We start from the raw sequence: 26,334 nt of genomic DNA, 5'->3' as shown, positions 1-26,334 counted from the left end.
TTTGAGGTAGTTCAAGACTACTGCTGGGTGAATGAAACACCATATTTCAGCACATCCCATCATACCAATACTGCCTCTGCAGAACCACCAACATCCTCCAGAACCTCATCCATCAAGCCCACAGCCTTCTCATGACAAAGAATGCACTGGCCATGATGCCGAGATGGACATCAATGAGGGACCTGTGGACAACAATGATATGAACATTGATATAGATGAGCATCCACACCAACCATCCTCCCAGCTGAACAATGCAGAATTCATTGGGCCTGGAGATCACCTGTATTGAAATTATCATGTGGATCTTGATGGTAAGTTCATTTACTACTGGCTGATACTCTCCAAGTCCGAATTGTGTGCTGAATGCCAGCACAGGCAGACCATGTGATGCAGATGGTGTATTCCTCCTCCCTGGTGCTCCACCCCCACCTCCCAAGAATATAGTGACTGATGACTGGACACCTTTTCACAACCGTTCAGAATTTGAAACTGCAGAGTTCTTGTATACATGAAATCAGATGGCAGCTGGTCAAATTGACCACTTACTGGATTTATGGGCATCTACCCTCACAAAGCACAATGACAAACCACCATTTGGAGATCACCATGATCTCTACAACATCATTGATAGTTCACCCTTCAGGGATGTGAAATGGCAAAATTTTATGGTCACTTATGATGGTGAGAGACTCACAGATGATATCAAGCCCTGGATGGACGACAAATACAAAGTCTGGTTTCACGACCCACATGAAGTCGTGTGCAATATGCTTGCAAATCCAACATATTCTAGTGAGATAGACTATTGCCCATACCGAGAATATTCAACCAAGGGCAACAAGCGGCAATGGAAAGATTTTATGTCTGGTGACTGGGTGTGGGATCAAGCTGTAAGTGCTTTTTGTCTTGATGTCTGATAATGATGGCTCAATCTGTGTCTAGGATGAGATAGTGAAAGACCCAAGCACACTGGGGTCCACATTTGTCCCTGTCATCCTTGGCAGTGACAAAACAACCATTTCAGTCAGGATGGGGAATAATGAATACTACCCACTCTATGCTTCCATCGGGAACATTCACAACAGTATTCATCGAGCCCATCATAATGGTGTGGCAGTGATCGGGTTCCTTGCCATGCTAAAAAGTTTGTCATCACACAAACTTGGTGGTCTACAACTAATTTACTAATCATGCAGCTACAAATGAACACACTGAAGAGCCAGCATTCTGACAATTTCGTCAACAACTATTCCACTCATCACTTTCAAAAATCCTCAACTCACTCAAACCAGGCATGACAACTCCCAAAGTCATGCGATTTGGAGATGGTCACTACCAGTGGGTTATATATGAACTAGGGCCCTGCATAGTGGATTATGAGGAGCAGGTACTGTTAGCATGTATCATCCAAAACTGGTGTCCCAAGTACTTTTTTTTTTAATCTAATATGTGTCTTCACTAATGTTGTTTTCCAGATGTATGGCAAATCACAATAATCTTGACAAAGACGTGTTATGTCATTTGTGTGACCATACTGAGGCCCTTATTGAAGAAGCTCTGAATCTTGATGGTGATCTGTGGGATGATTTTGGAATAGTTGAGCAACTCGTAGTATGTCAGCATGCTCATCTTGGTGTCATTTTTATCAATAAATGTGTCAACAGCCATTTACAAATGACTTTCCCTGAGCCAATATCTATCAAATGATCTCTCTGGACATCCTCCACCAGCTTATAAAAGGAACCTTCAAGGACCATCTTGTGGCATGGGTTGAGAAATACCTCAGACACACGCACTGCAAATGAAAGGCAGAGAAAATCATGGATGACATTGATCGCAGGTAAGCTCAACTGAATTTAGATTATACAATTACTCATTGCCTTAGAATTGCTGCTGTCACCTCATTTTCAGGCTTACAGCGATTTCCTCAAGGATGTGGCTTCAAGCAATGGACGGGAGATGATTCTAAAGCTCTGATGAAGGTGAGTCCTCGTTTTTTTGTCATGCTATCACCATATTGATTCATTAGGTTTACTTGCCCACCATTGAGGGTCATGTACCTACAGAAGTTGTGTGCGCCTTTCACACACTTCTAGACTTTGCTTACTTAGTCCATCCTGATATAATCACAGAAGACTCTCTACTTGAGATCAAAGACATGCTTGCACGCTTTCACCATTATTGTGAAATCTTCAAGATGACAGGTGTCATTTCTACCTTCTCCCGGCCTCGCCAACATTCACTATACACTATATAGCTATATATTATATATATCTTGACACATTTTTCTGCCATTATGGATGTCTCATATGATGCAGTACATCACTGGGATTCCATTGCACCAACATTTAAGCAATTTGGTGGTCAGGAACATGAGTTATGATCATTTTACTGTTGACACATTCATACCACTGAATAGCTATATTAGGAGAGAAAAACTTTATCAAGACACCCAGATATGTCAGAGATGGCTCTATATTTGCTTTAGTAATGTATATACATGATTTTGAAGTGATTTGAAATATTTTCATATCATACCTCATAATGGAGGAGGAGAAGGGCCACAACCTCACAAAAAATTCCTGGTGTTTCAGCACTTGGTCCATCATCTTCTGCAGCCTTGAAAATGGTGGGGAGAAGTTTCCTTGGATGTTGGAGGCAGTCTTGGGTTCATGGTATCAGACCACCCTCTGACCACCACATGCATCTAGTCTATCACTTTATAAAAAATTATATAGGATTTTTGTAAGTGGGTAAGGGTGAGGAACAGTGTTTCTACCCTTTTTTACAAACAGAGTCACAAATATCTGCCATCCTACATGTGCCAACTACATCACCTGCGCCCATCTAGAGTCAACACCAGATGGGCAAACTATAACTGATTCACCACAGTGCCACATCTGGAATCAACACCAGATGTGCACATTATATAGGATTTTCATAAGTGGGTAAGGGTGAACATATGGTTTTGTTATGCCATACCCTCCTGAAACTCCACCAACGCAACTGTTCCAACCACTACTGGAACAGTTCCAAGGGCTACATCTGCTTATGTAATCAACTTAATCAATCAACTTAATTGATGAAAATCAATGTTGTAGCCCTCATCAAGGGGAGTCTATCCATAGTCTAATGACATCAATAGGATAAGATCCTAATGAATTATAAGCAAAATACTCGAAATCGAAGGGTTCAAGAAAGCAATTCAACCATGGGAACTACTCCAATAAAAATGCAAAAATCAAGCAAAATCAAGCAAAGTCAAGCAAAGTCTGAATGAGGATTTGACCTGGGCCATAAGGAAAAGGATAAGGAATACAATAGTTGAGACTATGATAGCAAAAAATCAAGAAAACAAGGAAAAGACAAGGATAAGGATCATGATAGTCAAGACTATGACATGACAAGCAAGTCAAGGATAAGAAACACGATACCATACGATAGTCAAGACAAGGATAAGAAATGCGATAGACTACAATATGATAACTTATGATAACAATATGATAGTCAAGGATAAGGATAAGGATAAGCAGGGCAATCATATGTTAGATCGCCCCCACCCACCCCCCTGTTAGCTCTCTTGTTGTCTTGAATAAAAATGTATTCTCTTGGTGTCTCAGTTCTCAGTACCTTAGCTTAGCAAGACACTACAATACACCACAATAGTCAAGACAAGGATAAGGAATACAATACCCCACAATACAATACAACAGTAATAAGTCAAGTAAAATCAAGTAATATAATAGCAAAAATCACACAAAATCAACCCATGTCTGAATGAGTTTTTCACCTAAACCTACGCTTCAGATCAAGCAAAATCAACCAACACAATACAAAAAAATACCAAAAATCAAGCAAAGTCAAGACCAGTCCTGATGAGGTTTTTGCCTTTGCTTACCCTTCAGATCAAGCCAAATCAACCAACACAATACCAAAAAAATACCAAAAATCAAGCAAAGTCAAGCCCAGTTCTGACAAGGTTTTCACCTAAACCTATGCCTCAGATCAAGCAAAAATCAAGCAAAGTCAAGCCCAGTCCAAACAAGATTTTTGCCTAAACCTACACCTCAAGATCAAGCAAAGTCAAGCCCAGTCCGGATGAGGTTTTCACCTTCACTTATGCTTCAGATCAAGCGACATAATAGCAAGAAAATACCAAAAATCAAGCAAAGTCAAGCAAAGTCTGAACAAGGTTTTCACCTCAGCCTACGCATCAGATCAAGGAAAAATCAAGCAAAATTGCACCCACACATCGCCCCAGACAAGGATAAGGATCAGCAAAAAAATAGTCAAGACCACAATAGCAAAAAATAGCAAAAGACAAGGATAAGAAATGCCATACCATAGACTACGATAACCAAGTAACCAAGTCAAGTCAAGGATAACAAACACCATAGACCACCATACCATACAATAGCAATACATTATAATATCACACAATACAGTACTATACAATACAATACAATATGATTGCATACAATAACAATACAATAGTCAAGGATAAGGATAACAGGGCTTGCCATACATCAGATTCTTTAGATTCCCCTGCCTGCCCACCCCTTAGAGTCGTTAGTCATTATGTTTAGGTTTAGCTGTTATAAAACCACCCCCCACCTGTTAGAGGCTTAGTTAGCTTTCTCGTTGTCTCAGATAAAAATGTATTCTCTTGGTGTCTCAGTTCTTGGTACTATACAATAGTCAAGACAAGGATCAGGAATACCATACAATACAATACCAATAAAACAGCCAAAATAATGCAACACCAGAGTCATAAAATAGCAAAAATCAAGCAAAATCAAGCCCAGTCTGAACAAGGTTTCGTCCTACCCATATACCAATGGCTCAATGGTCCATAAAGCCACTTTGCCAAGTTCCATTTGTTTTGTCCCATTCCTTCCACATTTTATTAGCACATCTTTATCTCATCTTGTAGCCCTTGAAAATCTCAACCTCCCGCGAAAAAGACTGGTTCCTTAATGTTGAGTAATGGTTGAGTAATCATTGACTCAAAGGTACCATCACCTTCTTAATAACTCACACCCACTGGACCGCCTTCTTCCACCTGTCCCTCCTCACCACGATCCCTTGAGGACTCAACACATCCTAGGCTGCGAAAGTTGTAGCCTATGATGTTCCCACACCAAGAATTTTGCCCAACAGATCAGTACTTGCTGAGTTATGCCCTCATCTCTGTCCTTCTTGGTCTTCAAGGAGGCTGGGATGTGTTCCACTCATAACTTTTTTTGCTCACACCTCCTAACCTCAACCTTTTGTCATCGTGCTCTACAGACCCACAGCTCACTCCCGCTCCACTTTTTTTATCTCCCAGGTCAAAACTGCTCGACCCATAACCGGTTACTTCAGTCTGGGTGGCTTAGAGGGGGAGGGGGAGGTAATCCACCCACATCTTTTTTCTATAGCAACTCCTGATCTCCATCTCTTGTCATCCTACTCTATAGACATACAGCTCGCTCCCGCACCACTTTTTTTGCCTCCTGGTGTAGAGACTCGCACCTCTGTATGCCTGTAGAGCCCTATATTGCAATGTATCTGCATACAGTTCACAGCACGAACTTGCAGCATCATTCCCTATATCATTCCTTCACTCAGCCTATACATGCGCGATCTTCCCACGCATCATGCGCGCTACTCTCCTGTGATGCATTCCTACATGCATCCCATGCGCTGTAGAGACCCCGTCCTCTACAGCCGTATAATAGGCATATTTTCGTGTTTTGGCCTTTGTGCTGAAGCCCCCAATAAGCGCAATACATGCGCAGTATTTGTGATGACGCGTGCTTCGAACGTGCTACGAGCGCACTTTCGCGTCCTCATCGCCAACCATCTGCATGTCCTGTCCTCGTCCTCCAAGGTCCATTGGTGCGTGTTCTATCTATTTTTACTTCAGACACATATCACAGAGTTACATATGGTATGCAATTACACATTGCCTCACTATTTTTACTGCAGTTACATCACTTACGATATTTACTGCTACCTATTCGCTTCCAAAGCCTGGGAATGCACTTATGAGGCATTACATGTCTCTGAGTAAATTTTAGTTACTGGGTTCCCTTCCACTAGTATCCTGATAGCAGCAGATAGTAGAATTGACTACCACCTTTGTCAATTTTCACACTTGAACTGAAAAAGGGATCATTTAGTCTCGATCATCTCCCACCAATCCAAGAAAAATATCAGTACCGCTCGCCTTGAGGTCTAGAGCCTAGCCATGAAGTGCGCATCTTCGTGTACCTATTGCATCCAGCGCACTTTGGCGCCTATCGTCGCATTCCATACTCTCGTGCTCCACCAGGCCCTCTGTCGAGAGCTAGTTCTTGGCATTTCCCCTCAATTCTTTAGAGGAATCCTTTCTCAGTGGCAATCCCCTTGGGTTGAGTTTGACTCGCATCCAGGGGAGCTCTGAAGGGTTCTTATCTTTAGTTTCCCCCCCCCCCCATCCGAATTCCTCGCCTTCAGCGCTTCATCGCCCATCATCCAGGAGCATCCATCCATTGTCCAGCAAGTCCTACTGGTATGTCTTTGCATTTACTCTTATCATGACACCATATTCCATCATGGACCCTTACTTACATATACCTTCTTCGTTCCTGCGCCTTACTCACATCGGCTCCGCATCGTGGGAACGTGCTTAGTTGCCTTTTGCATGATAGCATTCACATTTTTTATCAGTTAGTTAAGTACCACTTAGTTGCCAGTTAGTATCCCTTAGCATCCCTCAGCATAGTGCATGCTTTTTGAGCCATAGTCAGTAGCATTTTTGACAATCACACTTGATCATCATCGCATTTGTTGTTCTCTCACCCATTAGTATCAGTCATCATCTTCCCCTAGTCCCCATTGCATTCCTAGCCCTTTGCGCACTTTTGCCTATTAGCACACGACTTTCCCACGCTTCGTGCATCCTACTACTCTCTGTGCATGCCTTTGCCTCCGCACGCACGACTTTCCCACGCTTCGCAAGACCTGTGGATGTGTTGCACTTGCTTCCCCTTGGGTCGAACACACTTGCCTTTGCAAAGTATAGCAGCCTAGGCAGAGCTGAGATGACCACACATATACTCTGACTTAGCATCCCTTGTAGTGCCATAGCTTAGTAGTTGATTCCTTCACTGGGTCAAAACTTTGGGACTTATGCCTTAAACTTCGGTCTGGGTGCCTTAGAGCAGGAGGAGGAGAAGGTCTGCCCATAACTTTTTTTGGCTCACACCTCCTGACCTCTGGCTTTTATCATTGTAATCTATAGACTCACAGCTTGCTCCCACACTACCCATTTCATCTCCCGCACACAAACTTCTCGACTTATTCCCCAACATGTCAGCCTCCTCCAAAGTTAGGCATCAGGCTTGGATAGATCCTCAGGACTTTGTCATATTCCACCTCGTTAGTATTAATTTATTTGGGTTCTAACTATTCATCATATTCAACCTCGGTCACTCAATGTTAGGCGTCAGATTAGTTAGTTAGTTAGGATTAGGGCATATTCTGCCTTGGTCCTTCATTGTTAGTTAGTTAGGGTTGGTTAGTGTTAGGATAGTTAGGCTCAGCATCAGCTTCTCTAACCTGCTCCTCAACTTGCACAATCCACTAATGCCCAGATTAACCTTGGTCATTAGAACATACCCTTCCATCTACACACTTCCCACACCAAATTCTCCTTCAAGCCTTTTGTGGCTTCCAAGACTTCTATGACATTTGCAAATCTTGGCAATCCCCTTGTAATACCATCATGCAATTCTATGACGATGCTGGACCAACATCTACCCAAATCTATCTTGTGTCGTTCACATGGTCTGTGCGTGCATTCCCTGACAACATTCTTGATTCACATGTCCCATACCATTCATGTTCCTTGGTACAACAGTTTAGTTCACTTGCCCAGCTTCAATTTGACCTGTTGTCTTATTCCTTGGAACTTTGGTGTCTTATACATTCACACCTCCTATTCTCTCCCAACCAACTTCTCCACTCACTACATACTTCAACACTTCACATTCATACTAGTCTCAACCATGTCTCTCATTTTCACAACCTTCCTCATAAACATTTTTTCATTCATATCAACTACTTGCATCTTTCCTGTGAAATCATCATAATGTCATAATAACATCTAATAACTTGTGGCATGCCCCATGCAACATCAATGCTCACTGCAAACCCCTCAACACCTAAGACTTCTGTTGCCATCTATCCCTATTCAGCCACCTTATTGTATCTACTATACAGTTCCTTGCACACACCATCACAAGCCACTGATCATTATGCAACTACAATACTCTTTGCACCCATCTTGTTCTACCTTTACCTCTTGAGAGCATTGTTCAATCACCCGATATTTTTCAGTTTTATTAGTCACAAGTACTGACTCGTACCTAGACTCTATTTCAGCTTCATACAACTTCCAATGCCTGACTCAGCCCTCACCAGGGCAACTGAGAGGTCCTCTAGGAAACACACTCATGTCTAAATTAGGGAAATAGCATTTACAGCTGATTTTTGTCACACCTCACGTTCAGAACATTCAAGTTCAGGGCCCTATTACACCTTCCTTATTAATGTTCCCTTGGGATTTTGCTGGCAATCATTTACTCCACGTATATGTTAAATCATTCATACAACAAACTCTACTTTTATGTAGTTGTCTAACTCTCAATACATATTACAACCATTGCTCCAATGTGCACTTTTTTCATATGACATAGTTGGACATGTGACTTGGAACTTTGGAAGCCTTTGAGCATCAATTGTTGGACACGTGACTTTGCAGACTTTCAGGACATTAGTGTTTAACATTTAACTTTGATGATGTAGTCAGACATGTAACTTTGATGACATCGTTGGACAGGTGACTTCAAACCTCGAACACTTTCAGGACATATTCAGACACATGACTTTGAGGACCTCTGCAACATGGTCATGTGATATGTACTGTCCCAAATGCAACTACTGTCATCTCTGCCACATCGTTTTTTTTATTTACATCATTATCTATGTTCGGTCAAATTTCCATTGATGTCTGGACTGTCCTGTGGTGGTAAGCTGTGCCTAGGTGCGCTCCCAGGGCTCGGAAGCGAATAGGGAGCGCTCTAAGTATGTAAATGATGTAAGGACAGGGTCCATGACAAAATAATGTATGGTACGATGCTAAATATGAGAATAAATGAAAAGGGATGCACCAGGGGACTGGTTGGACAATGGATGGATGTGCTGGGACACTGCACAACAATGTGCGACTGAGCGCAGGAAGAGTGTGCTAAGCGCGTGCATGGGAATCCATCGTGCCTCTGGCGCATTTCATGGGAAAGTCATAGCTAGTGAGTTGCACACTATACCAATTGTTGTGAGTCGTAATATGGGTGATCTACGCCTGGAGGAATCTCATTCCCTACAGCATCCAACTGTCCAGTACCCCACCTCTGGCCAAAAACCAAAACAAAACAGAAGACTCATCAAACTAAGTACCACAGCAATGTCACTGTTATGTGGGAAGGCCACTGTTTTCCAGGGGTTGTATCCAGAACTTCTCAAGGGCAACTCCATTGTCCATGCAGGTTGCTGTCACATACTCATGTTGACTTGCACCTCTTTGAAAGCCTCATGAAACAAATTGTGCACCCTGGCCCCACAGATGAAGTTGCATTACCTGATCACAAATCCCCCCTAGCTAATGATGTTGCAATGGATTTGGCTGATGAGGGTTACTGTAAGTCAGCTGTCACAACACACTTAACACAACTCATGCATGCCTCTCCACATTAGACACACTTGGCAAGCTCGAGTCTGATGAGGGCACTGATGGTGGTGCAACAGAACACAAGGACAATGACAATGAACTATCCCATGGTCTGTGCTCATCCAACGAGACACTACCTAACGCCCAGCATTTGTCATCCAACAACACCTCTCCAGCCACCAATCTCCCAACCACTTCCATACATGGAGCTGTTCACGCTCGTGTGCACATACTGCTCGAAGTAACTTCCACACATGGCAACACATTTTCTCTCACACATTCATTCAAAGGTGACACACTCCTCAATGTCAACCACTCTACCCCTGAATCCAAAGCAAAGATTGATCAAACAGACAATGAGCGCTTTGAAGCTGACAGTGACCTGAATGCCGATCAATCAGACAAAGATCAATCAGACGCAGATGATGATGGCAAGCTGATGACATCCATGGACCTTGATTCACCACCCAATCTCACTGAACTGCTTGCCCACATTGTTCAATGCAGCATTCATGTTGATCCTGTTTTCCATCTGACTATTTGCCTGAACTGTGCCATTGCCATCCCATGGCACAAAATGTGGGGCCATTGTCACAGGCATCATAAACAGGCATATATTCTGCCCAAAAATCATTTTAACACCATCCTTCAACAATTAGAAGGTCATACACCAAATCATATCCCAAATGCCCCAGTATTCGCCATTGACAGCATGAAAATCATCCCAGGTCTTTTCAAATGCATTGTGTCAGGCTGCACAAGCCACACTCTATTTAAAACCAAAAAACACCTTCACAGTCATTGTGTGCAGGAACACAACAGTATTCCGTTGTCACATTGCCCGCACCATTGAACCATCAGTCACCAGATTGGGATGTTTAGAGGAGATTTGCGAGATTTCGAGGTTGACCCGCTTCCCCTTGGATCCAAAACAGATGCCCTAAGAGAAGTTAAGGCTTTCATCACTGAACGTGGTCTCCATGCAAAAGAAACTACTTACCACTGCCCATTGAATCAGAGACCCAGGGGTCCCCTTCTTGCTCAAACTAACTGGGAACACTGTATCAAGAACATAGACCTCAAGAGCCTCAGGCAAACTGTGTCTAACCCTGATGGCAAGCCAGACTTTCTGTACCTCATTGAGGTCATGCAACAATATTACCAGAACATCACAGCCAACCTCGGTCATCTGTTGGCCCTTACTCTTCGCACACTGTTGTCCACTAGTCCATCAGGTGAATTGGAGAAAGCGCCATTTTGACACCCCCAGGAAGATCCAACTCTTGAAAAATATGGCGCCTTCCTTGCCAAATTCATCATCTTCCTCATTCGTCATCTCTACCGCCCCATTGAAAACTTTGACATTCCTTTACATCTGCAACATAGCACCGACCTCACCACACTTCATGCCCATTTGCGAACCACAATCTCCAAATTCTCCCCAGCCATCGACTTACTTTCTATCAACTTAGTACACAAAGTTATATTTTCCCTCCTCACTCACGTCAGTTCAGAGTTCTTGAAAAATGAGATGAAGGACCTATTCACTCTATTCCTCATCACATATCACCTCTCTGACAATTTCGGCAATACCAATTGTGTATGCCAAGTACCCCCCACAATCAGCAAGGCCCAGTGGTGCTTCAGGGCAATGGCTGGCATGGAGATTTATATGAAAATGGGGCAATTCAACAACAACTCATTCGAGTATGTATTCACTGTCTCTGTTATGAACTTGGATAGACTGTCATTCCAATAAAGGAATCAAGGATCAAGGTCGATCAAGGACTAAGCCTTATCGAGTCAATGCCCCCCTCAGGAGCAATCGTCTAGACTCCTGCAGGATCTAGAGTTCAAATGGGACAAATGGCTAGCCTCCTTCCCAAGGAGCTAGAGTTCAAGTATCAGAGAGAACCAAGTAGATTCAAGTTAGAGAAAATACAAGTGGTAACTAGAGTTTATATACGTAAAGGAATCATGCACAGACCAAGCTGGGCAAAGGGTAACTAGTACTAAGAATGGAAGGTTCATGGGAAACAAGGTATGAGTCAGAGATAAGAGAAGTCATGAGGAAACAGCACAGTTAAAAGGAAGCATTTAATAGTACAGCCATTAGGCATCCACAGTGATGGTGAGAAAAAGAATAGGGGTACTGTAACAATCATATTGTCTTGCATTGTTTTGTATGCTGGTCTATTGTGTTTGTTATCCTTGACTTGACTTGGCAGTTGTAGTGTGTGGTGTGGTGTTTCTTATCCTTGTCCTTGGCTTTTGCTGTCATAGTCTTGACTATTGTATTGCTCATCCTCATCCTTGTCTGGGTTGTGTCATTTTTGTGCTATTGTGTTGCTTGATTTGAGGCATGGGGTGAGGTGAAAACCTTGTTCAGACTTGGGTTGACTTTGCTTGATTTTCGCTATTTTTGTGCTATTGTGTTGCTTGATCTGATGCATAGGCTGAGGCAAAAACCTCATTCAGACTTTGCTTGACTTTGCTTGATTTTTGCTATTTTCTTGCTATTGTGTTGCTTGATTTTGCTTGATCTGAAGTGTAAGGGAAGGCAAAAACCTTGTCAGGACTGGGCTTGACTTTACTTGATTTTTGGTATTTTTTGTGTATTGTGTTGCTTGATTTTGGTTGATTTTGGTTGATGTGAGGCATAGGTTTAGGCAAAAACCTCATCAGAACTGGGCTTGGTTTTGTGTGATTTTTGCTATTTTTTGCTATTGCATGGCTTGATTTTGCTTGATGTGAGGTGCAGGGTTAGGTGAAAATGTTGTTCAGACTTGGGTTCATTTTGCATGATTTCTGCTATTCTTTTGGTATTGTGTTGCTTGATTTTGCCTGACTTATTGCTGTTGTATTGCTTGTCTTGCTGGGGTATTGTATTGTGGTGTATTGTAGTGTCTTGCTAAGCTATCTAATGGAGAAGTGAGACACCAAGAGAGCTAATGGGTGGGTGGGTGGGGGTGGTCTAACATATGATTGCCCTGCTTATTCTTATCCTTATCCTTGACTATTGTATTGTTATTGTAAGTTATTGTGTTGTATGTTATTGTATGGTATCATATCATAGTCTGTCATATTGTAGTCTATCATGTTTCTTATCCTTGTCTTGACTATCATATGGTATCATGTTTCTTATCCTTGACTTCCTTATCATAGTCTTGACTATCGCATTTCTTATCCTTGACTTGCTTGTCATGTCATAGTCTTGACTATCATGATCCTTATCCTTGTCTTTTCCTTGTTTTCTTGATTTTTTGCTATCATAGTCTCAACTATTGTATTCCTTATCCTTTTCCTTATGGCCCAGGTCAAATCCTCATTCAGACTTTGCTTGATTTTGCTTGATTTTTGCATTTTTATTGGAGTAGTTCCCATGGTTGAATTGCTTTCTTGAACCCTTCGATTTCGAGTATTTTGCTTATAATTCATTAGGATCTTATCCTATTGATGTCATTAGACTATGGATAGACTCCCCTTGATGAGGGCTACAACATTGGTTTTCATCAATTAGTTGATCAGGTATTAGCTTACATAATGTCTTTGTCTTGTCATGGAGTCAAGCCTCCAATGGAACCATTCCAGTGGAGGATCATATTTGTGAAATGTCTTGAAATGACCCCTTCTTAACCATGACCCATATAGAAAAGTGCTATATAATAATCTCACACTATTGAGACAGAAAGAGGGAAAACTCCTGCACTTCAAATCTCATGAATCTCATGGTTTGAGACAAGAAAGAAGAGGGAAAAAACTTGTTGATTATGTGAGAATTGTTACAACCATGTATGCCCCTATTCATTTTCCCTTTCTTACTGTGTATTATATCATGAGCCGCATGATGCTGCCGCTAGACTTATCTCTGACTCATGCCTTGTATTACATCACAACTGCTGTTGCCATTGCTAGATGACCTATTCTTACTATCGCTTATGCATCTCTTATCTCTGACTCATTCTGCTTCCATGCCTGCCCTAAAGTACAGTAGTTCACTATAAATAGTTCTCCTGTATGCTTTAGTTCTTTACTTTAATCTTACTAGGTTTTACCTGGAATATCCTTCACTTGAGACCTCCAATCTCTTGCTGTCTGAATTGTACTTTAAGTTGGAAGCACTCCTTCTGATTTAGCTTACATTGAACACTTGACTTATTGTCTTGTGTAGAATCTCAGCAGAGATCCTGACTCTTATTGAGTTGTCTGTCATTAGAACTATCCTAGTTCATAACAAGAATGGAGTCCTTATATACATTTTAGAAACCATCCTTACTAAGCAATGACTCATCACTGGATTGGTAAGAATATGCTTACAAACCAAGCCTTTTGGTGTGCTAAATCAGCTGCTTACTAAAGTACATGAGTAAAATATTACAAAGCACTGTGGGATTGGTGAGTTTAACTACCAAAATCACCATCTCATCAGATCCTACCTCATGCCCCTGTTGAAACCATGTTGGTGATAGATTTATGCATCCAGGAGCTATGGCAATATTTTCTGAGCTTTGTTTGAACCACTCTTGATTAGTTTGCCAACTGCTATCAACCTTTACACTTTTTTCAAGGTTTGGACTGAGCAAATTTGGCACAGGTTACATTGAGAATTGTGGTGAGTATGCTGACCAACTTTGTACCCTCATGGCCAGGAGGACACCTCTCAAGCAACTTCTCCTCTCTCTCTTCATTATGCCCAGTGTCCTTCAAGGAGATCAATTTGCTATATCTTGCAATATTGGTCTGCATTTGAACTGTGATGAACGAATTTGAATGATCAAATGGACTCTCTGAATCTGCAGGAAGACCCACTGGTATTTTTATATGCCTTTATGAGGCAATCCACCAATTGATCACAAGCCATCACCAGATCAGTGTCTAGGTTAGGAGCAGGTATAACTGGGTCTCCTCCTGTCTTCTCTGCATTGAATTTCTGTTGGGTATATTCACATGCCTCATGAGTGACAGTCAGGGCCCAAGTGCACCAGAAGGCTATTTCAATATCAGAAGTGGAAGAAACATTCATGATGGAGTTGATCTTGGGAAATCAGATGCTGAATGCTGGATGTCCAGACTTTGGTGTTAAAGGGGGTGGAGATAGTGAGGATCAAATATGATTGGAAGTGTGCTGGATATCAGATATTTGATTGTTGAGACCTGGGGCTTGCAACTCAGTACATGATGCTCACTTCACTCTAATTTTGATAGTCGGAACTTGGCATTTGGCACTTGGTAGTCAGTACTACATGTTTGTGTCTGTACTGGGTGCTCAATTTTCTGGCACTTATGACCTTGATCTTTAGATGACTTTGAACCATTACCTCCTCTGATTTGTATGATATACAACTACCTCAGCTCTGTCATGTCTACAATTATCATTCACCTGGGCCCACCCATCTATATCATATAACAACCTCAGCCCATCCATCAACATGATATACATCTGGGCCCACCCATCTATATTATATAACAGCCTCAGCCCACCTGTGTATGTGATAACAAGTACCCTTGGCATACCCATCTATCTGATACACATCTACCTTGGTACATGCATCTACATAATATCCAACTATCTCAGCCCATCCATCTATAGAATATTCATGTCCATCAGCCCACTCATCTACTCTACATATTCCCCACCCACCTCCATCAGGAATAATATCGCCCTCAGCCCATGGTTTGTATTCTACATAAAGTACGAGGCACAAGCACGTGCGTAGAATGAGGTCTATGCAAGAGCCGAGTAAGGTTAAACATCTTCATTCTTTTCACTACCACCAACTTGGTGCAAGTGCTCGTAGGCCAACAATCGTTCAAGTGATCCCTACTTGAACAATACATTCTACAAAATCAAATAGATCCTTTTCTGCTATCTACGTTATGAATAGACTTCATGCTGACCCACACTTGGACCAGTGTCCTGACTTTGCTTCTGTGGAATTTCTCACGGTACGCGCCCCTCTCCTGAGCCCCACTATCAACGACACACAGGCTGCAGCTCTCCTCCAAACATTCTGGATAGCAACCAATGCTGCCCTTAAACTTCAGTGGCAACAGCAGCTTGCTGCAGACAAACTCATTGCAGCAGAGCGTAGGCGCCTACTCATCGAAGAAGATGCCCAATGTCTATTGGCACAGCAAATCAATGACACTGCCATAGCTGCTGAAGAGAAGAAAAAGAATTGCATCCATCACATTCCCATTCCAGACCGACCTCGCCCGCAATGCAATGCTGCCAAATCTGTCCTCATATCAGACTTCGCTCTTTGCAAACTCGACAAAGCTCAGTTTGTCGAGCTGTACTACTGGATGAATCGTGGTTTAGCAGCGGCACACCTCAATTATTGTACCCTAGACGACGACAGCCTCATGCCCACAGCTGGAGCAGACAGTTCCACCACTTGGACCTCTGCAAGTGCTTCTTGGCCCACAGCAGGTGTAATTGCCGATCACCTGCTGTCCACAGTAGACTTTTCAAGAGCCGTGCCATGTTTCATCACCTCCTTACAAGAACGAGGTTGGGTCAACTCATGCATAGTGATGTTGGCCAACTTCTTCATGGCCCTCATGGTCCATCCCTACTGGTCCTCAGATGATGTTTTTGAACAGTGCGCCATTCTCACCTACCAGGAAGAACAACGTCGGGCTTGGCATCAAGCCATACCCCTCCCAGATGGCGCCTGGAACATCTCCATTCTAGACGAAAAGGAACTCACACGTCTTTTTGACTGGAGTTACCATGAAGAACGCGATTGTCGCGATCTTGTCCATGATACCAAGGTATGTTCCTTGTCGCCTTCTCCCAAATACAATAGCTCATCAGTCATCATCTCTTCCCTCTCGTGTCATTTCGCCACACCACCTACCATATCTTTTGCATTGCGTATCGGTTTCCTCTCCCTTGCATCCTGTGTCTTGCATCCTGCATTATGCATCCTGCGGCCTGCCTCATGCCTATTGGCACATATCCTTGTTGTCTGCGTCACATGTACCTTTAGCATGCACCCTGCACTCACAATCCCAGCCTGTTTGATGACACCTCCATGAGTTGCTCCAAGCACAATGGTCATCCCTCCCTCCCAGCCATGTCTGATAGGAAGCACTCTGGCTCCTCCAGACAACATTCTGCCTCCCCAGCAACACATGGCAAGGGATCTGCCCAAAACACCAAACCCTCCCCACCTACATTGGGTTTTTCTGATGGTGCACACAGTCAGCGCTCCTCCACTGTGTGCGCCATTTGTCTTGGGCATCACAGTCACCCCTTCGTCGAGTGTTCAGCAGAACGCATCTGGGACCACTCTCATGCAACAGTTGCCAAACGCGTCAATTGCCAGCTCCTTGTGTGCAGCAATGACAAGCCCCTTTGTCTCAACTGGCAAAGGGGTCGAGGTTGTTCTACACAGTCCCACAACGAGTGTCACTTGTGTGCGGGTTGTCTCTCCTCCTCTCATGGTGCTCAGTACTACCCTCAAATACAGGCAGTTGCACCCCATTTGCCTGTATAATGCAAATGTTTGGGAGGCCCAACTTCGTCAACATGGCCTGCTCGCCCAATACCCCAATATTCCCGCTGGTTTTCAGTTTGGTTTCAATCTGCATCTTCCACCACTATTCACCTCTCAGTCCCCTCCAAATCATCCGTCTCTTCATCTATACCAACATGCCTTCAACAACATTCTCCAGCACAAACTCAATTTGGGTTGCTACATTGGACCGTTCACTCAGCCCAACTTACTGTCTCTCCTTGGCCCCTTCCAATTGTCTCCACTATCTGTCATTCCAAAATCAGGGCGCCCAGGGAAATTCTGCATCATTCAAAACTTCTCCTTCCCCCACTCACCTTCACCTCGTCACCCCCAACCTTCCATCAACTCGTTGGTGGATTCTGACAATTTCCACTGTACCTGGGGTACCTTCGACACTGTCTGTTCCATCCTTCAACATCTACTGCCTGGCTCACAAGCCGCTACATGTGACGTGGCAGAGGCCTATCGAACTGTTCCCCTCCACCCTTCACAATGGCCCACCACCGTCATTCAACTGGACGATGACTTGCTCTACACAGACACCTGCACCTTGTTCGGCATGGGCCCATCTGCAGGAGCATATGGCCATGTTGCAGATGCAGGTGTCGACCTCCTCTGTGCTGCTGGACTGGGTCCCATCCTCAAGTGGGTGGACGATCACCTCTTCTTCCGCATCAAGTGGAAATACCTCTGCGAGTACAATGAGTACTGTCTCTCCCTCTCCAAACAGCTATCCACCTGTGGTAAGCATCAAAATGGCGGCCGTCTCTGGTTTGAAGGGGACACCTTCCCAGATGGCTCTTATGAAGTCTTTGCAGAAGACTGTTGGTTTCCCCTGTGAGATTTTCATGCTGCATCTCCATGATCAGGTGAGGACTCCCTTTTCACCTCGAATTTTCAGGACATCAATGGCACATCCACAGTCCTGCACATCCCCTGGGAGCTATCAAAGGACTCCGTGTTTGCCTTCATCGTGCTCTTCATCAGCCTCCTTTGGAACCTGCCCAATCTCACCATTGAGTTGGGCAAGGGAAAACATGAGAAATACCTGGCTGCCCTTCATGCATGGTCCACAATGGAAACCCATGTCCTGGCGGAGGTCCAGAAGCTCTATGGTAAGTTACTCCACACTTGTCTTGTCCTTCCAGTGGGGAGAGCTTACCTCACCTCACTGGAAGCCATGCTTGGAGTCTGCAGTAGTCGCCCTTTCGTGCCATACCACTCCGTCCAACATCTTCACAGCAACTTGGCTTGGTGGTCTGCATGACTCTCCAAACCCTTGCTCCATCCCATCCCACAATGTTTCTCCATCATCAACGCCCATGCCTACTCCGACACAAGTTCCAGTGTCGGCATCACAGTTATCGTCAATGGGTTTTGGCGAGCTTGGTCCTTGTTACCCAGATGGCGAACTCTCAATGGTGCCAAAGACATCAGCTGGGCCGAAGCTGTCGGTTTCAAATTCCTGGTCCTATATGTCCTTCACCTTAAGCAAGGCTCATCCCACTCACACTTTCGAGTCCACTGCGACAATCTCGGTGTTGTGGAGGGCTGGAAGAATGGGAGGAGCCGCAATTGGGCAACCAACTCAGTCTTTCGCTGTATCCACGCCTTACTCGATGCTCAGCCTCTTCCAACCTCCTTCCACATCTCCTACATGCCAAGCCACGAGAATCCCGCCGATGGCCCATCTTGAGGTGTCTTCCCTCCCCAACATCTCCTCCTCCCTCCCATCCAATTACCTGGTGATCTCTCCTGCTTTCTCACTGATGGCATCGTCCACCGCAGCAACAATAGACCTTGTGACTCTGTCACCAGAGACAATGGGGCTGGGCGTCCTAGCCCATTGGATGACAGGCCAGAGGACTGGCACTTTGAGGACCAGCTCCTCAAGTTTCACGACAGCTGGTGCGACTAGCCTGTCCAAATTCTCGTTGCCTCAACCAATCCTACCTTGAAACCACTCTCCCGCCTACCCTCATCCTTATTGCATCGGTCTTGTCCCCTTACCTTCCACCTCTCGCCCTCACTGTCTCACATGCGATCGTCTCTGCCTTTGGACGCCCAGCATGCATCGTTCGTGTATCGACAACAATGGCTTCCAAGTCGCCATCTCCAATGCAGATCTGGATTGTATTCTGGTCATCATTGTGCACGCTCATGCACCCACAACCTGAGAATCATATGGCTCAGGGTTGCTGGCATTCCACGTATTCTGTGATGATCGCAAGATTGCAGATGTCCAACACACTCCTGCATCCTCCGTGCTCTTGCTAGCGTTCATTGCCACATGTGCAGGCTTGTACTCAGGAAAAACTCTAGAGAACTATGTGTATGGGGTGTGTGCTTGGCATCTCCTCCATGGTATGCCATGGGTTATTGACCAAGCCCAGATCTCCGCACTAGAAGGTGCCATTCGCCTCGCACCCCCTGTGTCCAAGCATGCAAAATACTATCCCTTCACCGTCGACATTCTATCATGTATACACTCTGCCCTTGACTTGTCCTTACCGCTTGATGCTGCCTTTTTCGCCTGCCTGACTACCACTTTCTTCACCCTCGCACGCTTGGGGGAATTCATGGTCAGATCACTGAAAACCTTTGATCCCGCAGTTCACATCAAAGTCAGCAACATCAAATTCAACCAGGATCACAATGGATTCCGCATTACTGTGTTTCGTCTGCCATGGACAAAGACGTCCACAACAGGCAAAGATCTTTACTGCACTGAACAGTCTGGAGTAGTAGACCCACTAGAGGCCCTCCTGACTCACCTCAGAGTGAACAAACCTACTCCATCTTCCGCCCTCTTCAGCTGGTGTCACTCATCAGGTCTCCGACCTCTCACGCGCTCTGTATTCCTCCATCAACTGGAGTCAGTAACCACGGGTATGGAAAACGGCCTGCTGAAAGGACATGGGATCTGCATTGGTGGAACGACAGAGTACTTACTACGCAGGGTGCCATTCGACACCGTAAAAGTGATTGGGCACTGGAGCAGTGATGCCTTCACACTCTACCTCAGAAAGCACACCATCATCATGGCCCCTTATCTTCAAGATTCACCAGTGCTCGAGCCATTCATGCACTATGCGATTCCACAGACCTAATATGTGAGTTTCGCATCCTCTCCTTAAAATTGGGGGCAAGCACACACTAGCTGTGTCGTTCAGCTCCTAACTCTAGGGAATCACTGCTCATACTTGCCCTTAGGTTCGAAGGCCTGTTTCAGTCGATAAAACCTTGCTAGGTTTTCTGCCCAATCATGTAACGCTACTAGTATTTGCGTTAGCGTATTGAGATGTTTGAAGCAGTCAACAATAAAAATATTTATCTTACACTGCCTTGTCTGAATAAGCCTCGAAGATCAAATGCATAGACTGCTGGTCTGTCCCATACAGGATATTATGTACACCAGTTAGGGATCAGCATGGGTTACCCACAGGTATATCAGTGGGTTTTGAGTATTCTGAGGCATAGTCCTTCATTCTGGCTTGAAAACAAAAAAGAATTCATGCAAAACAGACCAGGATTGGGTGAGATATGGCTGGAATTGTCACAAATTGGTTGACTCTCTCTGAAAGATTCAGATGTGGAGGAATAAACTTTGCAGGGTTTTGCTTAAAACTTGTTCCAGCCATATCTCACCCAATCCTGGTCTGTTTTGTATGAATTCTTTTTTGTTTTCAAGCCAGAATGAAGGACTATGCAAACCCTCCAATATACCCATGGGTAACCCATGCTGATCCCTAATGTCAGTTCACTCATATAATATGAAGATAGGTCACTGTAGTATGTGCTCCCACTTACCCTTCCCAGAAAACACCCTTGTCAACATGATCTTAATGAACCTATCACTGCCACATGCTTGAGATCCATTTGGGAAACTCATGCTCCCAGGGCAAAGTCACTACACCTGAATTGGGACTCAGATGAAGAAGATGAATGTAAGAATGTGTAATGAGAAGTTCAAATGAAATGGGTCACTTTTACCCCTCCTCCAGCAGCTCTTGTCAAATACAGATGGATGAGTTAGACAAATTGACAAACAAGATGCATGGACTCGATATTGGGGATGCCACCTATTCTTGTGCTTTTTCTGTGGAGGACCAGATGTCATGCACTCCTGCTCAATTGCAGGAGACAATTTATGAGCAAAATGAATCATTTGCAATGGTCAATACTTTGCTTTTCCTGACAGGTTGCGCATATGGTGACTCGGGAATGAGACATTTAAACAGGTCATCAATGCTAGATATGCATGGCCCATGACTCCTGCAACCAGATCTAACACCATTCCCATTGATAATGCATGCCAAGAACCTTTGCAACAAACTCCCACTAACATTTCCTCCTCCACCTTTATATCTGAACTGCTCATGACCATCAATGTACATTCCTTTTATTGCCTTCCTATACCTCTAATCCATCTTATGCAGCCAACACTGACCTGTCTGAATGGTAATGCCAGTCTTCGAGCCTAGGTACTGTTTCGTCTCTGTAGCTGCCATAGTATCTGCAATGCCTTGGAGACAGAGATACATATGTGTGCAAGGTCCTCATCTTCAAGAATGGAGGTTCCTATTTGGCTATATCTATGGAGGGGCAGTGTCCAGAATTGCATGTAGTCCATAACCCATCTGCATAAATTTCAGGCATGATCAACCCCTCTTCTAACTGCTTTCGCTACAAGCTTGGAGCATTTCATCTGACCAAATCTGAGCTCTGGATCAATATACAGACTGATGAGAGCAATCATACTGGCAACATGAGCACAGATAAACATGTCGAGGTTATTTTTCCCATGCCTCACTATCAATTCAGCCTTGGCTCTTTGCAAAACTGGGAGATCTCGATGATCCAGAATTTTGAATGTGGCTGGGAACTTGGATTCAGCATCTGAATCAGCTGCAACATTAGTTTGTGGATCTGTGACTCGTTCAGCCTGAGATGGCAGGTGGGTCTGGACAATCTCCAGATCTGCAACATATCTGGTTCCTTGCACCATTTGTAATCTGATGGAAAATCATTCAGCATATTCCAATTTTGCATCTGTTATTTCTTACCTGCATTCTGTCTTCCTGTTTGTAGCTCTCAGGTTCTGCATTCTTTTGGAAGAATGACACTATGGATGGGAATCCAGCAGCCTCCATTTTCTTTCCCTTGAGTCTCTGCCTCCATTTTGTCCAGTGTGATAGACACTTACTTTCTGAGTCTGGTACAGAAACCCTCGTGGGTCAAATAGCAGCTAGGCATGGCACTCCAGATCCAACATATTGGCTGGGTACTTTACCAAGTATCCAGCCAAGTTGTGTCACTCACACTGGTCTGAATTTCCTAGGTAGACTGATTTTCTCATTGTGGTTTCTTGTCTTTGCCTAAAGGCAAGAAGGTCTTGACCATGTGCTTGGGTGATCCTACAGTGACTTGCAAAACCATTACAATGTGTGGTATCCTTGTAGTATACACGATATAGTGCCTGTAGGCATGGAAACCATGCTTTATGCTGGTGAGCGAAAATATAGTACTGTTTCCTGGCTACATACTGCTGGCACTTTGATTGTGTGATTTGGATCACAAGGTATTGAGATATGACCATTTTAAGATGGAGATACCATTGTAACAGTTTTGCAACTGTTGATATAGATGGTAGGATCTCAGTCAAATAAAAGGATAGTTATTGTTATTTGTTAATACAAATAAAGATATACATAAAAACATGATATCTGAGTTTGAAATTAGTCCCACACTTCATTATTCTCAACCATCACCACCATGAGATCTCTCTCTGCCACTCAAATGAACACCATTCTCTTCCAGCTTGATGCTGGTCATTCTATTCGCTCTATTGCCTCCAAAACTGGTTTCAGCACTGCTACCATCTCCAGACTTCATTCCAAAGAGCATTCTTCCTCGCAAAAGTCCATTAGTGGTTGTCCAACTAAGCTTTCCTCTGCTAATATTAGTCATGCTATTCATCTTATCTCTACACAGAAGGCAGAAACTGCTGTCCAAGTGACCAAATCTCTTTCAAACATTATCAACCAGCCTCTCCATCCAAGTACCACTTGTTGCTACCTTAAAAAGCTGGAATGAAGGCTGTAGTCAAGTCCAAACACCCTCTACTTTCTACCAAACACCCCAAAGCACACTTAGACTTTGCCTATGCTCACAGAGATTGGACTTTGGAGGACTGGAAGTTGGTTATAGGTACAAGGAACTGTCAAATTTGGTGGAGGTTCCTTGATGATGTGGGGTTGTATGACCTGGAAGGGAGTTGGCTATGCTGCTAAGATTGATGGTAGAATTGATGGGGATCTTTACCTTCAAATTTTGAAGGATGAGCTTCAGAATTCCCTGGAGTTTTATGATCCTAATCCTTCTGATGTCATCTTTCAGCAAGACAATGACCCTAAGCACACCTGCAAAAAGGTCAGGGAGTGGTTAGATGACTAGGAATTTAGGACTATGATATGGCCTGCACAATCTCCTGACCTTAACCCCTTAGAACATCTCTGGGTTCATCTCAAAAGAAGGCTTGCAGAGTATGAGCACCCTCCTAAGGGAATGGAGGAGTTATGGAGAAGGATTGAGGAAGAATGGAATAAGATATTAGCAGAGGTGTGTCAGGGATTGATTGAAAGCATGCCTAGGAGGATTCAAGCAGTGATTAGAGCAAAAGGAGGTTATACCAAGTACTAATATTTCTCAAATACCCTGATCATTACAATAGTTGCAAAACTGTCACAATGGTATCTCCACCTTAAAATGGTCATATCTTCAGGCCTTGTGATCCAAATCACATAATCCAAGTGCTAGTATGTAGCCAGGAAGCAGTACTATATTTCTTCTCACTGCCACAAAGCATGGTTACCATGCCTGAGATTTGTGAGCCAATGTCCTGGTAGACTTTGCTTCACATTTTTAGTGGATCATGTAGGATTTTATATATCACATGACATGGCCAAATTCAGGACGTCGAATTTATGTTCCCTCATCAGTCTGCGTCTGAAGACTATTCGAGGTGTTTCTAAAAGTTGAAATAACGTGACAGGAAATAAACATTATTTGATTTTTTTTTTCGCAACACATTGTAGTCAAAGGTATCTGGAATGCATTCTTGCATGCTAATAGGCTCTAATGTGCAGCATGTTTGTGAAATAACCTGTATGCAGAGGTGATACAAAATGTGGCTGGATCTGGATGTCGTCTGCCACTATCAGCAGTCCCAGAGCACCACCGTGGGGCAGGGTCATTGTTACTCTGCACTATCTCGGGTAGCCAATGGTCACCCCCAGCAGCGACCAGCAACTCCCAATTGTTTTTCTCAGTGGCTTTGTCGTGCATGGTATGGAGTTCATACCATGACATATGCAAGAAGAAGTATAGAAGGAGATGATTAGGAGAGTGTGTGAGGATATATCTCTCACTCACAAGCTTAGTCATCTGTTTCCCATTAACTTGCATTTATAGTTTCAGCCACTTGATTACATCAGTGAACCACTCAGATATGTTTGCAAGCACGACATGTGACTGGTGATATTCTGATTTGTAAGGATTTTTCCATGACTTATCATGTTTTGTCATGCAGCACACCAAAAGGCTTGGTTTGTAAGCATATTCTTGCCAATCCAGTGATGAGTCATTGCTTAGTAAGGATGGTTTCTAAAATGTATATAAGGACATGATCAATAAGTTTTTCCCTCTTCACCGTGAGATTCATAAGATTTGAAGTGCAGGAGTTCTCCCTCTTTCTGTCTCAACAGTGTGAGATTACAAAGGAAGTGAAGGCCTCGAGATTGCATCAGAAAACCATCGTATTAGTGAGTTTCCATTAACCTGACGAAATACCCTACTCCTTCACTTCTCAAGAAGTGATCGAGCAGAGAAGTAATTCATTACCCTTCGGCCACCCACAAACAACGCGTCATCAACCGAGAAGTAGAAAATCCGTTGACCGTGAACTCGAGGAGCCAGCACCTCAGTCTTGACCTCGACTCAATATAAGACCCTCAAGTAAGAAGACAGCGTTAACGTCACACTACCTTTTCACCATTGCCATTATTGTGGCTTCACACGCCATGGCAGTCCTAGAGTGCTACTGCGGGGGGGCAGGGTCGAATTTCCATGCAAAGCAATATGCCATGCACTGGATTGAAATTCAACTCTTAGCATGGCAGTCTTGGACTGCACTGCCATAGTGGGGCAGGGTCGTTTTATTTTATTTAACTCGCCTCCTTTGCACCATGGCAGTCTCAGAGTCCCATGGCTGCATGGGAGCAGGGTCGATTTTGTATGCAAAGCAATATGCCACACGGTCGTTTGAAATCCATCTCTCAGGTTTACTTGCTGCAGCAGTCTTGGACTGCCGCCATGGGGGCAGGGCCTTTTCGTCACAGAAGCAGGTGGATGCTCATTTCATTCATCTCAACTGGCTTTGCACCACGGCAGTCCCAGACCACCACCATGTGGGGGGGGAAGGGTCATTTTTTTCGTGCTCTCATTCATGTTTGGCTTCATGTGCCACGGCATTCTTGGACTGCCACACATGGTGGGCCAGGGTCGTTTTTACAACAGAAGTGGGGGGGGACATTCATTTTATCTCATCCACGGCAGTCCCAGAGCGCCGCCGCGACTGGGGGTCATTTTTTCAATGAGCGCCCATTCGAGAGGCATGGGGGTGGAAGTGGCAGTCTGGCGGATTTCGACCTTCATGCCATGTGGGTGACAGTCTCAGACAGTCAGAAAGGGAGTCAGTCCGAGAAGGGCCAAGGGGAAGATGGACAGCCCCCCCCCCCATGGGCAGCCGTCCTGGAAGGCCGCAAGCTGGTGTTTCCTCCCCTGGAGCATGGGGGAACCAAAATCTGAGGGGCCATGGGGAAGATGGACGGCCCCCCCACAGGCGGCCATCCTGGAAGGCCGCGAGCCGGGGGTTTCCTCGTGGGAGCGTGGGAACTGAAACCCTGGTGGGAAGGGGGGCCGTGGGAAAAAGGGACGGCCCTCCATTGGCGGCCGTCCTGGAAGGCCACGAAGCCGTATTTTCTCCAAGGGGGG

The 26,334-nt window shown here is 44.3% G+C and overlaps 6 protein-coding genes across 6 annotated transcripts; 4 read left to right on the top strand and 2 right to left on the bottom strand.

Annotated features, from left to right (window-relative positions):
- Positions 1 to 518: 518 nt before the first annotated feature.
- On the top strand, positions 519 to 2,257 carry BJ212DRAFT_1449365 (uncharacterized protein; the record flags this gene model as incomplete). Its single annotated transcript, XM_041338679.1, has 8 exons — positions 519 to 890; positions 943 to 1,144; positions 1,293 to 1,425; positions 1,476 to 1,615; positions 1,690 to 1,769; positions 1,809 to 1,840; positions 1,886 to 1,982; positions 2,030 to 2,257. The coding sequence occupies 8 exons, from the start codon at positions 519 to 521 to the stop codon at positions 2,255 to 2,257; spliced, it is 1,284 nt and encodes a 427-aa protein (XP_041188020.1).
- Positions 2,258 to 9,618: 7,361 nt separating this feature from the next.
- BJ212DRAFT_1485744 (uncharacterized protein) lies at positions 9,619 to 11,513 on the top strand (the record flags this gene model as incomplete). Its single annotated transcript, XM_041341026.1, has 4 exons — positions 9,619 to 9,724; positions 9,781 to 10,250; positions 10,623 to 10,989; positions 11,029 to 11,513. 4 exons carry the CDS (start codon positions 9,619 to 9,621, stop codon positions 11,511 to 11,513), a joined length of 1,428 nt encoding a protein of 475 aa, XP_041188019.1.
- A 2,804-nt stretch (positions 11,514 to 14,317) lies between these two features.
- On the bottom strand, positions 14,318 to 14,777 carry BJ212DRAFT_1303555 (uncharacterized protein; the record flags this gene model as incomplete). The annotated part of the gene is made up of 2 exons (XM_041333438.1): positions 14,318 to 14,505; positions 14,564 to 14,777. The coding sequence occupies 2 exons, from the start codon at positions 14,775 to 14,777 to the stop codon at positions 14,318 to 14,320; spliced, it is 402 nt and encodes a 133-aa protein (XP_041188018.1).
- An 867-nt stretch (positions 14,778 to 15,644) lies between these two features.
- BJ212DRAFT_1303554 (uncharacterized protein) lies at positions 15,645 to 16,451 on the top strand (the record flags this gene model as incomplete). Its single annotated transcript, XM_041333437.1, has 3 exons — positions 15,645 to 15,700; positions 15,721 to 16,321; positions 16,344 to 16,451. The coding sequence occupies 3 exons, from the start codon at positions 15,645 to 15,647 to the stop codon at positions 16,449 to 16,451; spliced, it is 765 nt and encodes a 254-aa protein (XP_041188017.1).
- A 5,480-nt stretch (positions 16,452 to 21,931) lies between these two features.
- BJ212DRAFT_1303553 (uncharacterized protein) lies at positions 21,932 to 22,387 on the bottom strand (the record flags this gene model as incomplete). Its single annotated transcript, XM_041333436.1, has 2 exons — positions 21,932 to 22,295; positions 22,347 to 22,387. The coding sequence occupies 2 exons, from the start codon at positions 22,385 to 22,387 to the stop codon at positions 21,932 to 21,934; spliced, it is 405 nt and encodes a 134-aa protein (XP_041188016.1).
- Positions 22,388 to 23,748: 1,361 nt separating this feature from the next.
- BJ212DRAFT_1485742 (uncharacterized protein) lies at positions 23,749 to 26,148 on the top strand (the record flags this gene model as incomplete). The annotated part of the gene is made up of 2 exons (XM_041341025.1): positions 23,749 to 23,901; positions 25,897 to 26,148. 2 exons carry the CDS (start codon positions 23,749 to 23,751, stop codon positions 26,146 to 26,148), a joined length of 405 nt encoding a protein of 134 aa, XP_041188015.1.
- Between the last annotated feature and the right edge of the window lie 186 nt (positions 26,149 to 26,334).

Source organism: Suillus subaureus, assembly GCF_016647635.1.
Source record: "Suillus subaureus strain MN1 chromosome Unknown BJ212scaffold_44, whole genome shotgun sequence".
Lineage (NCBI taxonomy): Eukaryota > Fungi > Basidiomycota > Agaricomycetes > Boletales > Suillaceae > Suillus > Suillus subaureus.
The sequence above is the reverse complement of the archived record's forward strand: the minus strand, read 5'-3'. Positions and strand labels throughout refer to the sequence as shown.